Source organism: Trichomonas vaginalis, chromosome V (genome assembly GCF_026262505.1).
Source record: "Trichomonas vaginalis G3 chromosome V, whole genome shotgun sequence".
Lineage (NCBI taxonomy): Eukaryota > Parabasalia > Trichomonadida > Trichomonadidae > Trichomonas > Trichomonas vaginalis.
This window is the reverse complement of record NC_067207.1, coordinates 21,546,291-21,558,979: the sequence shown is the minus strand read 5'-3', so window position 1 is coordinate 21,558,979 and position 12,689 is coordinate 21,546,291. Positions and strand designations below refer to the sequence as shown.

At 30.8% G+C, this 12,689-nt stretch overlaps 3 protein-coding genes and 1 pseudogene across 4 annotated transcripts, besides 1 other annotated feature; all 4 read right to left on the bottom strand.

Moving 5' to 3' along the window:
- Positions 1–10,296: part of a mobile genetic element that runs on past the window's edge.
- On the bottom strand, positions 627–956 carry TVAGG3_0378830 (uncharacterized protein; the record flags this gene model as incomplete). The annotated part of the gene is made up of 1 exon (XM_051232027.1): positions 627–956. One exon carries the CDS (start codon positions 954–956, stop codon positions 627–629), a length of 330 nt encoding a protein of 109 aa, XP_051101757.1.
- On the bottom strand, positions 2,567–2,728 carry TVAGG3_0378820 (uncharacterized protein; the record flags this gene model as incomplete). The annotated part of the gene is made up of 1 exon (XM_051232026.1): positions 2,567–2,728. The coding sequence occupies one exon, from the start codon at positions 2,726–2,728 to the stop codon at positions 2,567–2,569; it is 162 nt and encodes a 53-aa protein (XP_051101756.1).
- TVAGG3_0378810 (phage tail repeat-like family) lies at positions 4,917–5,777 on the bottom strand (the record flags this gene model as incomplete). Its single annotated transcript, XM_051232025.1, has 1 exon — positions 4,917–5,777. The coding sequence occupies one exon, from the start codon at positions 5,775–5,777 to the stop codon at positions 4,917–4,919; it is 861 nt and encodes a 286-aa protein (XP_051101755.1).
- Positions 10,297–10,446: 150 nt separating the features above from the next.
- On the bottom strand, positions 10,447–12,085 carry TVAGG3_0378790 (annotated as a pseudogene). The gene has a single exon. A coding segment is annotated over exon 1 (1,639 nt).
- Positions 12,086–12,689: the final 604 nt, after the last annotated feature.

Sequence of the window (12,689 nt, the reverse complement as noted above, 5' to 3'; positions counted from 1 at the left end):
AGGTCATTTAACTTCTATGAAAAAGTGTGACAACACGACATTTTGACAACACAGCAGGATTAATGCAAAAATAAAAATTTGTTATCGTTTATGTTTTCATTAATGTTTTTAGGTTATTCAATAATTAATTATTTTTGAAGAACCGAAGGTGCTACCATGCTACCATGTGCTACCAGGTCATTTAACTTCTATGAAAAAGTGTGACAACACGACATTTTGACAACACAGCAGGATTAATGCAAAAATAAAAATTTGTTATCGTTTATGTTTTCATTAATGTTTTTAGGTTATTCAATAATTAATTATTTTTGAAGAACCGAAGGTGCTACCATGCTACCATGTGCTACCAGGTCATTTAACTTCTATGAAAAAGTGTGACAACACGACATTTTGACAACACAGCAGGATTAATGCAAAAATAAAAATTTGTTATCGTTTATGTTTTCATTAATGTTTTTAGGTTATTCAATAATTAATTATTTTTGAAGAACCGAAGGTGCTACCATGCTACCATGTGCTACCAGGTCATTTAACTTCTATGAAAAAGTGTGACAACACGACATTTTGACAACACAGCAGGATTAATGCAAAAATAAATTCCAATCATACTTTATAAAGCTAGACCTTCAGGTCTCGCCGCTTAGCGGCTCATTTACAGGTATTTCATCATCAGTAAATGATTCCTCATTATCGTTTGGTTCAACCTGTTTATATAATCCTTTCATTTCTTCTTTCAAAACATAATACCATGTTTGTTTACCGTCTATTCTTCTATGTTTCCTATCACATTTATCCTTAATACTCATTTGAAAGTTTTTGTCTTTCATGTCTGATGGTTTGCAGAATAGAGCATTTTCACACGTCATACCTGCACACAATTCATCATAATGTGTATTTATCCATACATCTAAAGGATTTGTTGATAATTCAATTAAATCTTGTTTGGCTTCAGTCATCGGTATGATTCGTACATTAAATGATGAAAGGTCATATTGCATAAAATACGTCAGTAAATTATCATAAAATTCCTTGTGCATGAATCCATTAAATTCTTGAAGTAATCAAATTGACCCTTGAATTTACCATTAACCCTTAAAACTACGTATCTTCTGTCTCCAACTTCAATTTTGACAGGGTAGACGTTGTTAGTTACGAAAATGAAGTTTGCAACGTTCTGTGCTGTTCTTCTGGGTTGATTCTTTTCATTAATTCTAATCTCATTATCCGTAATAATTGATTTCAAAGCGTTGAAGTTTGCGAGTCTGTCTTCACCACATTCTTGAGTTCATTAAGTACAAGAAACATTTTATTTTCAACTACTGAATTGAAATTACCCGTTAGCTCACTTATTTCAGTAATGTTTTTACATGAATAACCTGCGAGAAGTTCAGAAATAATGTCTGTAAATCTGTTTTTACCTGTTCCCTGAAGTCCTTTCAAAATAATTGCTGTTTCATTCTTGATTCCGGGATGTTGAATCATTGATGCAATCCACCGAGAAGGTATTTATACACTTCATCGTTATTATCACAAATGGCTTCTTTAATGAAATTCATAAACATCTCAATTTTTGAGTAATCAGGCTTTTCAAGAATGTTGTATTTATAACCTTGAAACGTTGAGAAAACATCTGGGGAATCAGATTTAAAGCAAACACCCTTAACGGTTAATGAAGACAATTGATTTAGTAGTACATCCCATGCTGTTATGGTTTTACCTTCTTCTTTAAATAATTTAATCATTTTGAGTGACTCTTTCATGTTTGACTGAAGAACAAATGATATTTGATTCATTTTGTCGTGGATATTATAGTCCTTTTGAATGAAATATTTATTTCCACAATCTACAAAACGGATTACACGTGATAAATCCTCAATTACTTCAGAACTGTTTTTATACTGATGATTTTCAGCCTTGCGTCTAATATCTGTTATCAAAAACGAGTCATCAAGTTTGATATCAAATGTTATTTTTGGCTTACGTAATAAAGGTAAAACATATTCATCATAATATTCCTTTTGATATAGTTTTAGAATCTTCACTAAAACAAATGGAGAAGTCATTAAATGTGCATATCTACTACGTGCTTTTTCAAAATTACTTTTTGCATTTTCTGTTAAACTGCAGAAGTTATAAACGTTATCGTATGCTTCATTAATTAAATGATCCGGTAACGAATTAATAGCTTGAAACAGTGTGAATAATGTTATTTCTTTTTCTAAATTCATGTTTCCACCGTCATTATGTACTTCAAAATCACAGATGCCATCAACTATGCTCTGAGCTAGTTTATCGTCAATGTTTACATCTTTGTTTTCATTCATGATAGTCTTTATTTCTTCATTCTTCTGTTCAACTCTTACCTTAATATTCAAATCATTTAATATATCATTCACTGTTCTAGTTAATGTTGAATCATAACTTCCACGAATGAATGAGTATGTATTGATTGGTTCTGTTGCATTCTTGCGAACTCTTGAATCAGCCATAACCACTAAAGAACGCTTTGAATCATCCATAGAAGTCATGATATCAATATCATAATCATTGCAGGAATAACATTTAATCATTCTGTTCGAAACTGCATAGAAGAAATTAGTGTTGCAATAAATGTGAAGACCTCCTGAAGCGGTTTTAACGATAACATCTTTATCCGAAAGTTTTGATAAAATGTCTTTTCTAACTGTTTCTTTAAGTTCATCATTGTACGATTTATTGATATCAACATCTATAATCGTTAAATTTGATATTTTATTTACTAATAAAGCCATACCAGTTTTCCTTCCTCTTCCTCCATCATGTTTGAGGTAGTTATGTAAATCAATCCTGTTTTCACCAATTCTTTCGTTGAGGGTTTTAGTTTCTGCCACAACTAATTCCTCAGCTAATGAATCAATAACTTTTTCATCAGAAACGATATAGTTGCTGTTGTTGTTTGTTGCTGTCATTTATCTAGGAATAAAAAATAAAAATAATTAATAACTAACTTTATTTTTCTGTCTTAAGGAAATTCATGAAAATTCATGGTTCAAAACTGAATATCATATAACCTCTTGAAAACGTTTAAACGAACTTGAACTTTCTTTCCTTCAGTATCCGTCAAAGTAACATATGCAATTCCTGATTTTAGGAAACAAACATGCATTTTTCTATAGTTAACTCCTGTATAGTAATAGAATGCGTCCTCATTCTCAACATAGTAGTAGAACTCTAAGTCATGCTTTCCATAAGAGTTTATTTCAATTGCTTCGTCAGATATTTCATCAACGAACTCATAAACTATATCACCATACTTGCTTTTATTTCTATTGTTTTCAGATCTAGAACACCAACGAAGGTTTGAGATTCTGTTGTCGTCTCTTTGATGGTTTATATGGTCCACACACGGTAAATTGTTCGGATTGGAAATAAAATGAGTAGCTATGAGAACATGTTTTTGGTACTTTTTGAGGTTTAATGTTACACAAATATAACCTATTCCTCTGTTATATTCATGTATAATTCTCTTGGTTTCTTTCTTCCTTATTTCAAAAGGCTCAGAACAGTGAATTTCATACTCTTCATCTTGTAAACATTCTTTCCATACATCTTGACCAACAAGTTCAGCGTACATCTGTCTTTACATACAAAATAAAATATATTTTTTTAAAAAACTAAAATATATGTTTATTTCGGGAAAATTCATGACAAAAACATTTACGAAGAAGAAGTCATGACAAAAACATTTACGATGAAGAAGTCATGACAAAACATTTACGATGAAGAAGTTTATTTCCTGCTGTGTTGTCAAAATGTCGTGTTGTCAGTAATTTTCATAGAAGTTAAATGACCTGGTAGCACATGGTAGCATGGTAGCACCTTCGGTTCTTCAAAAATTAATTCATAACTACCTTCCTCATTAATCCTGCTGTGTTGTTGTCAAAATGTCGTGTTGTCAGTAATTTTCATAGAAGTTAAATGACCTGGTAGCACATGGTAGCATGGTAGCACCTTCGGTTCTTTAAAAATTAATTATTTTTGAATAACTGGGAAATAAATTTACGTCAAATATGCAATTTATAAAATCTTATGTCGACAGGCTACGTAGCACAGTGGTCTAAGGTGGTGTTATGGAGGGGTCAGGGTCTGTGGTTCGAACCGCGACAGCGCCGTATTTTCTTATTTTCTTTATTTGTCTTGTTTGTCGTGAATAAAAAGTGTCACAAAAGTGCTCTATCTTCCACGGGAATAAATAAAAAATTTACTTTATTTCTTCTTTATTTCTTCTTTATTTCTTTGTTCCCGTGGAAGAAGGGTTTTGCTGTTTTTTCTCAGCCGAAATCAATGATTTTTTCATTTTTGGAATCCTTAGCGAATGAGGAATCTTTTCTCTCGTGGAAGCTTTGACCAAAAATATAATTTAGGTGAAGAGGTGAGATTTCACCTGTTTTTTCACCTGTTTTTATGGTAGCACTGAAATAAAATTTTGTTATCAGTTATTTTATCATCATTTTATTAACTTCATCTTTAGTTAATAATTTGAATGGATTCGCTAATGTTCCACCTTGAGTCACAACACCTGCCCCGGCTAATTGTGAAGAACCTGGGATAAGTACTCCATGAAATGATTTCATTGGTATCATTAATTTAGAAATAGTTGGCTTAATTAATTTGGTCATTTATGATAAAAATAAAATTGCATAATTTAAATTTTTTTTCTTTCTCATTTTCTCATCCTGTTTTGGTTTCAATAACTTTTCAAGTTGTTGTCTTGTCAGTAACTTTAATTTTAACTTTGGATCAAATATTGGGTTTCCATCTTTATCTCTTCCAATAACACCATATGGTAGAATCTTCATTTATACTAAAATAAAAATTTAAATTATGTCGTTTGCTCTTTTGGAGCTCCTAAAGTTTGTTTCACAAACATTGAGCGTTCATTGAACTCTATACCATGCGAATACAGTCATAAATGGTGGCATGTAATCTTTACTTTGTCCCGTTGTTTGTGTATATCCTGAAACGCGATGTGTATGGTTTCCTTCTCCCTGAGTGTCACTCCAGTAACAATTTATGGCAAATTTAACATCATCTTTAACATCATATCCTTTACCTTTTGTCATTCCTGACCAATCCCAATATCTATGCTTATGCCAACCTGCTTGAGATGTGCTTAAATCTATGTAGTGACTGTGTGCAGGTAAATTTTCACCTGTAATCGTTTTACTTCCCCCTGTTTCCTTTGAAGAGTTTGCACAATACAAAAACCTGTCGACTATTTGTTCCCATGCACCAACACCAAACATTGCTTGAGGACCTCTCACATCCATAGATGTATAAATAGAACCTACTGGGTTCATTAAATCAAACATATGAGATATTATAGGATTGTCTCTTTTGAACTTAAAATATAGTGTAACTATTTCGGGTTTCTTCTGGTTTGTGTCAGAATATTTTTTATAATATAATCTTATGTTTTCAGGGTATGTAAAATCTTGACTATAATATTTATTTTTGTCATCTGTATAATAATATACTATTCTCGTTTTTTCTATTGCATTATATCTTTTATATCTATAATATTCTAAATATAATGTTTGCTTTTTTGGGTCTACATGTGCGTCAACACCATAGTCATAATAATACGGTGCTGGAGCTACGTTAGACAATGTCATATCTACCATTTCATAAACTCTTAAATATTTCTTTTGTTCATCTCCATATAAGTTTAAGTAGCAGTTGTTGTCTAATGGAACTTTAACTTGTGTGCCATTATTCTTTATATAGCCTACATACATTTCATTGTTATTTTTCGGAATGAGTTTATACCGTATACCATTTCTTAAGGACTGTACAAACACCCATCTAAAATATTTATTTTCTTCATTGACAGAAAAGTCACCAACAATAGTTTCAATATTTTTTGTTCCTATCAAACTTTGGTATATTTCGTTAACATATTCCTTATCTGCCTTCTTCCCTAACTCATCGTTAACATATGTTTTATCTGCCTTCTTCCCTAACTCATCGTTAACATATTCCTTATCTGCCTTCTTCCCTAACTCATCGTTAACATATTCCTTATCTGCCTTCTTCCCTAACTCATCGTTAACATATTCCTTATCTGCCTTCTTATTTAACTCATCGTTAACATATTCCTTATCTGCTTTAAGGTCTAAACATCCTGAAACCCATCCTGTATCAGCTTTAGTTTTTAAAATCTTTGATGTCCGTTCATGATACCATTCAACCCTTTCTATAATTTCATTATCTTTTTCATCAACATAAACCAAATTTGCTTTCTTCATTAATTCACTATCAACCCTTTCTATAATTTCATTATCTTTTTCATCAACATAAACCAAATTTGCCTTCTTCATTATGTCATTTAGGAAACCTTTTATGAATTCCTCATTTAAATTAAATCTTCCAATCTTCAAAACTTTAGGAAATGCATTTAATGCGTAATATTTGTTCTTCTGGTGGAATTGATGTTATATCATCCGTTATTCCTTTAATTTTTGAATTCATAAATAAAATTTCTTTTATATTTGATATCACTGCACCACCTTTGCAAACGAATTCAAAATGGTCATTTTTCAATACTATCTCCAAATCTCCATATTTCAACCTTTGCGTTTGTTCTGCCGTCTTTGAATTATATGCATATGTGGCGTATGTAATGGTCTGTGGTTGTTGTTTAATCATTTTATTACGATTTAAAAATAAATATTTAATCCGTTATCTCATCAGCTATTTTTTCTATTTGAAATTGCCATAATATTTCATTCATAAATTCTAAATCACAATCAAATAGTCAGTTATTCTAAATTTAATATTTGATAAATCTTTTGAATGAAGAATAAATGAATTCCCGGATAATTGAAACGGATATGATAAAGAAAATATGTTTAAGTTGATGGATAAAATGTTTTGTATTGATGGGTAAGAGTTAGGGTCTAATGTTTGATGTGAAAATCTCATTGGGGTATTAACTTTATCACATTTGATTAAAATGAAATTAGAACCAGTGTCAGAATACAAAACATCCCCAACATCTTTTTCAAAATTTAATATCCCCAACAATGAACGAAGATGAGGAGTACAAAATTTAATTTTCAGCGGAAATTTAATAAGGTTATTTATTTCATCAAGTTCAAAAAGTTTATCAGGTTTTGATTTAAAATTTTCTTCATACCATACGATAAATGATTCATTTAAATAACTTAAAATCATGTTAATATCCCATTTCGTTATCACATTATTTATATACATATCATACGTTTTTAGGTCTACGACCCCGCCGCTATGCGGCTCAAGGTCATCTTTAATAAATGATATATAATCTGAAGGGTCTAAAAGAATGGGATTAAATTTACCACTCACAGAAACGAGAGTAACATTATAAATTCCGCTAACTGTTAAATTTAATTCACAGTTATTATTCGAAATAATATTGATAATTGACATTTTTTATTACGATTAAAAATATGGTAAAGCGTTATTTTCCAGTGATAAATAAAACTAGAATAAGATTACCTCAAGAATTCATAAATTCAACGAATAAGAAATTCATTCATGTTATAAATTTTAGTGTTTTCAGAAAATATGAGTCAATGTCATATTCATCATCGGGTTATATTTCACTTCATTCAAATTTAGTTCAATCAAACCCATATAATGACCATTTCATAAGATTTTCAGATGGTATTAAAAATGCAATTGATAGATTAAAATATGAACAGATTGACAATATCGAATTTTTGGAATTTTGGTTTAAATATCCTGATGGAAAAAAGATTGAAGTTAAAGATAAAGCTGATACTATAACAAAAACAATTACAATGACCGATCCAGATAGTGGGAACAAAAAGAAATAAAACAAACGATAGAAACTGGTGAAAGGTCAATTATTATTGATTATGATTCAAAGGATTATTATTCGATAATGTTAATGCTTGAATATTAAATAGCCTTAACAAAGAATTTTTCAAGTGATATTTTATATTCATCAACTATTTTATTATAAATATCATTATATGTTAAATGAAGTTCAGTTGTTGTTCCGTTCTTTGATATCTTAATTGTGCTAATATCCTTTATAGGATTTATTTTTGCAACTGTTCCGCAGCATGAAACCTCATCATCTATGAAAAATTGAATTTTAACGTCTGAATCTTGAACATCACAAAGAATGGCGATAATGTGAATTAATGATTCATAAGGTAAAATAATTAAACCGGATTGGTCAATTAAATTTATTATTGAATCATAATTATCAGTTATTATATCACGGTAAATTTTCATTAATTCAGAATTAATGTCTATTTTATATGGCGCATTGCGACTGTAATCGTAGATTCCTGGTTATCAAGTGGTGCTGGGTATGTTGGATAAGTGGGAATTTCAACAGGTTCTTTACCAGGTTCAGATAAAATGATTGGGTCTCCATCTTCTTTATTTTTGCTCTTCCTCATTCTTCGGTAAGTCACGAGTTAATAAAATTTGGTTGAGTTGCTGACCTTGTTAATTCAGGACTAACATTAACTTTAACATTTTGAATAATTCGTGATTTATCATCATTTACGTTATAACCAACCGTAATCTCTGCTTTTTGCGTTAGTGTTCTTTTGACTAGTGAAACGTCTTCTCATTTATATTCGAATAAAAAAATATATTTAAACTTTTATTTTGCTGGAACTTTTGAATCTATTATTTCCTGTATTTGTTCATGAAGTTGATTTTTAGCATTTTCATCGAAATTAATAGACCGAATATATTCATTAATTGCATTCTTATAATCATTTGATTTCTCAAATTTCTTTTATCTGATTCCTAACTAAAATCATAAGTTAAACCTCGTGATGATAAATGGTTTCTTAATAAATCTTTGAATGCTTGAGATAAAGCACCTGATGCGATTCTTGCTACTATAATTGGTTGGAATTGCTGTTTAAGTTCATCTTTAACATTTGCGAAAACTGGATCGAATAAAGCAACTTTAAAGAATTTCTTAGCTGGAATTTCAGGTCTTAAATTTGCATTTGACCATCAAACTGGTTAGAATATCGTGGTAATCCATCCGGTCCCTCTTCAATAGCATTTAATTCTTCATTGAAGTAAGAATATGGATTATGACGGTATGAATTAATTGGACCATTTTCACCTTCTCCAATGTATTGTTTAACAGCTTTTCCATTTTCATCAAATTGCATAGGATAATGTTCATTATATGCTTTACGTTTAGGATAATCCGTCATTTTAATTTATACCCATTTATGACTTTAATATTCCTTGACCATCAGTAACAAAGACTTCATTTATTCCATCAGGTTTTCCATTTGGTCCTGTAATGTCTGCTTCGTGTGCTTCCCAATTTGGTCCGTGACGTTTGGCATATGCTTGAGCTTCTGGTAATGTTAAAACATTTCTCATTTGTTTAACATCTTTTTGAAGACCAGCAACAATATGAACTAATTCTTCATTCCCGTCTGGAACTTTCATAGTTATTATATGCACCCTTTTTGTTTGTTCCTTGTTTTAATGGAACCTGTAGAAGATTTGCTATTTCTGTCATGTTTAATTATAAAATAAAAAATAAAAATTAATTATAAAAAAGTTATTCGAATTTAATGGAACCTTTATTTAAATCAACTATTATTTTCCCATGTTCTCCTAATTGTTGATATTGTGTGTAAAGTTCATTAATGCTCATTGGTAAATTCACTTGATAAAGCAAAACGTTCAACTGTTGACGACTAAAACCACTGAAAATAAAGGGTGGACATGTTTGATTTAATGTTTGTGCTTAATGCTTTGAAGTATTGAACAGCCATGAAGAATGAACACTGAATGTGTCGACATTGAGTTAATAATGATTAAAATATGATTTCTCATTAGTTATTAGTTTTGATTTCACCGCATCATCTAGAAAAATGAGTGAATGCAAAAATTCTCTATCAAAATTTGAAATAGAAAGTGTTTCAAATAATTCATCCCGTTGTTTATCAATAATTTTATCCTCTAATCCTTGCTTCTTGATTGTATTATATAATTCTTTATACATTACAAAGTTTTTTAAATAATCTTCTGCTTCTTCTTGTGATAAATAAATAATTGGAATTTTGATTAAATGCTTTAAAGATTCAAATGTATCATCTGAAGGTGAACCTGAACGGTTGATATAAATTAACACATGTGAATAGGGGAAGTGTTAGCAATAATGATAATTTGTTTTAATATCGTTAATGTTTTACCTTTATTTTGTTTACCAATTGCTGCAGTGATTGAATTTAAGTAACATTCAGAATATGGAATTTTCATTAATTTTTCCTTAGATAGAGCATTTCTATTATCACTCAATGCTTCATTAATCATATCATCTACGTATGTATTATATACTCCTGCTAATTCTTCATAAGGGGTGGATGAATTTAAATCCATTTAATCAAAAATAAATTTATAATTTTATACATTTCTATTCATCAATATTTCATCATATGAACTTCTATACTGCGGTGGTGTACCTGTTGGATGATATTTCAAACCTTCATCCGGTGTCCATGTCCAATATGTAGTCCTAGTAAACCAAACCTGAGGAGGATTTGTCACTTTTGAACAGTAAGTGTCATTTTCACCCTGAATGATTGGATAAGCTTTCACTTGTACTGTAACTTGTGAGTTGAAAGTTTCTAATCCATCAAAGAATATACCCGCTCCATCACGTTGAACTGGAATAGTGCATAAGAATGAAGTTTGGTCTTTCCATGTTCTAGCTAATGGTGTGCCATCATCATCATTCAGTGGTCTAGTTAATGAGTCCTCGTATTCTTCTGTGCATTCATTCACTCCATCTAAATCAGAAGCTTGAAGCATACGTGTAAAGAATATGTCGCCCACTGTGGTCATCGCTTGATCGGGGAAGTTTCTGGAATCTATAGTGACCTGAAGACCTCGAAGCATTGGATTTTCTAAAACCGTTCTTTGCATTGCATTCTTCGGAAATGTTAACACAACATCTGTAACATTATGAAGAGCGTATGAGAAATCTGAGCTGATACCTTCAGGAGTGATGCAACCTCCATTTAGTGAACGAACGTCAATATGTTGAGCTGGAATCATGAATGGATCTTCCTTACTAATAAACGTGGTATTGCTTTAACTGATTCTTCAATTAAACCGTATCCTGGTGTAATGCATTTATCCTCTAAAACTTCCATCTTTGTGCATGAAATAATAACGTCTTCAACTGTTGCGTCAGCAGATGTAGCGGCTAAGCTTGTAATTAATTTGGCAGGAAGTCCGATTTGTTGGAATTTGCGATCATATTTATAAACATGATTCATAATCTTTTCATAATTTTCATCAGTTATCTTTTCATAAACGTAATTTTGTAAATCAGCAACTCTTAACGGGTCAACCTGACAAAATACTAAAGTATCCCTGAAAACATAATATTTAAGAATGATTTCACCAAATGATTTAGGATAATCATCGAACGCCTGAAATGCTAACAAATCATTTACCGGAATAATCATATCAAAAGTGATATCAACTTCTTCATTTGCTTTCTTGAAAACTTCTGAAGGGTCAATATATTTACCACATACTGAGTTATCATATTTTTGAACATTATTATATAACGAATGAACAAACTTTTTAACTTTCCTTTCTGATTTTGGTTTATATGTTGCAAATGCGAAAGATTCACGGGCGCAATCCATCTGAAGATAACCAGCATCACCTCTTTCGGTTTCTACTTCTAATTGTTAAAGCTTTGATTTGATGATTTGTAACCAACGAATAAACGCATGCATTTAAAAGCGGCATCACATGTGAAAGCTTTATTTGAAACTAGAGTTGCTTTAACTTTGCGTTTAATATATGTGTCACCTAATTGGTTCACATCATGAGCCGGATTTGTAATTCTTAAATGAGTTTGTTTATCATCAAAATATGGAGCATCAGAGTCATAGCATGAACTTTCAAGTTCTCTATAATATCTTCTACCATCATTCTTTGCGAATATTTCATTTATCTTTTCGAATGAATGAAATACATTTCCATTAATCGGTTTAGTGTTTGGCACTAAATAGTTAGTCGTCATTTATTATTAAATAAAAAATCAAAATTAAAAGATGAAAATGAATTTTTAATTTTAATGAAATAATCAACTATGGCTGCAGGATTCTTTAAGAAACTGTGGGATAAAGTAAAAAGAGGAGCGCATAAAGTTTGGGAAACAATGAAGAAAGGAGCAAATTGGATATTTAAGAATAAAGAAGCAATTAGTGACGTTGCTGAACAAATAGCACCTAATGTTCCGGTAAGGAAGTATTAAATAAAGGAGATAAGTTTATCACTACAACCGAATACTAAGATAAAAATAATATTTATTTATTTTTCCACTATCTACCCCCTATTTTATTAAGTATTCCTTCAGCAATTCCACCAACTGCGTTACCTGCTTGTGCTCCCATCGCTGGATTACCTGCTTTAGCACCTAATACTCCTCCTATGATAGTTCCTGCCGTTTTCGCTACTGGTGCCAAAAAGTTTGCAACGGGTTTAATAATCTTTTGATGAAACCCAACTTGCAGCTTTCTTAATTCCTTCCCATAATTTTTTAAAGAATCCTGCCGCCATTCTGATTTAATATTAATTAAAAAATATATTTCATCACTTATATTCTAATTTTTATTTAATGATAA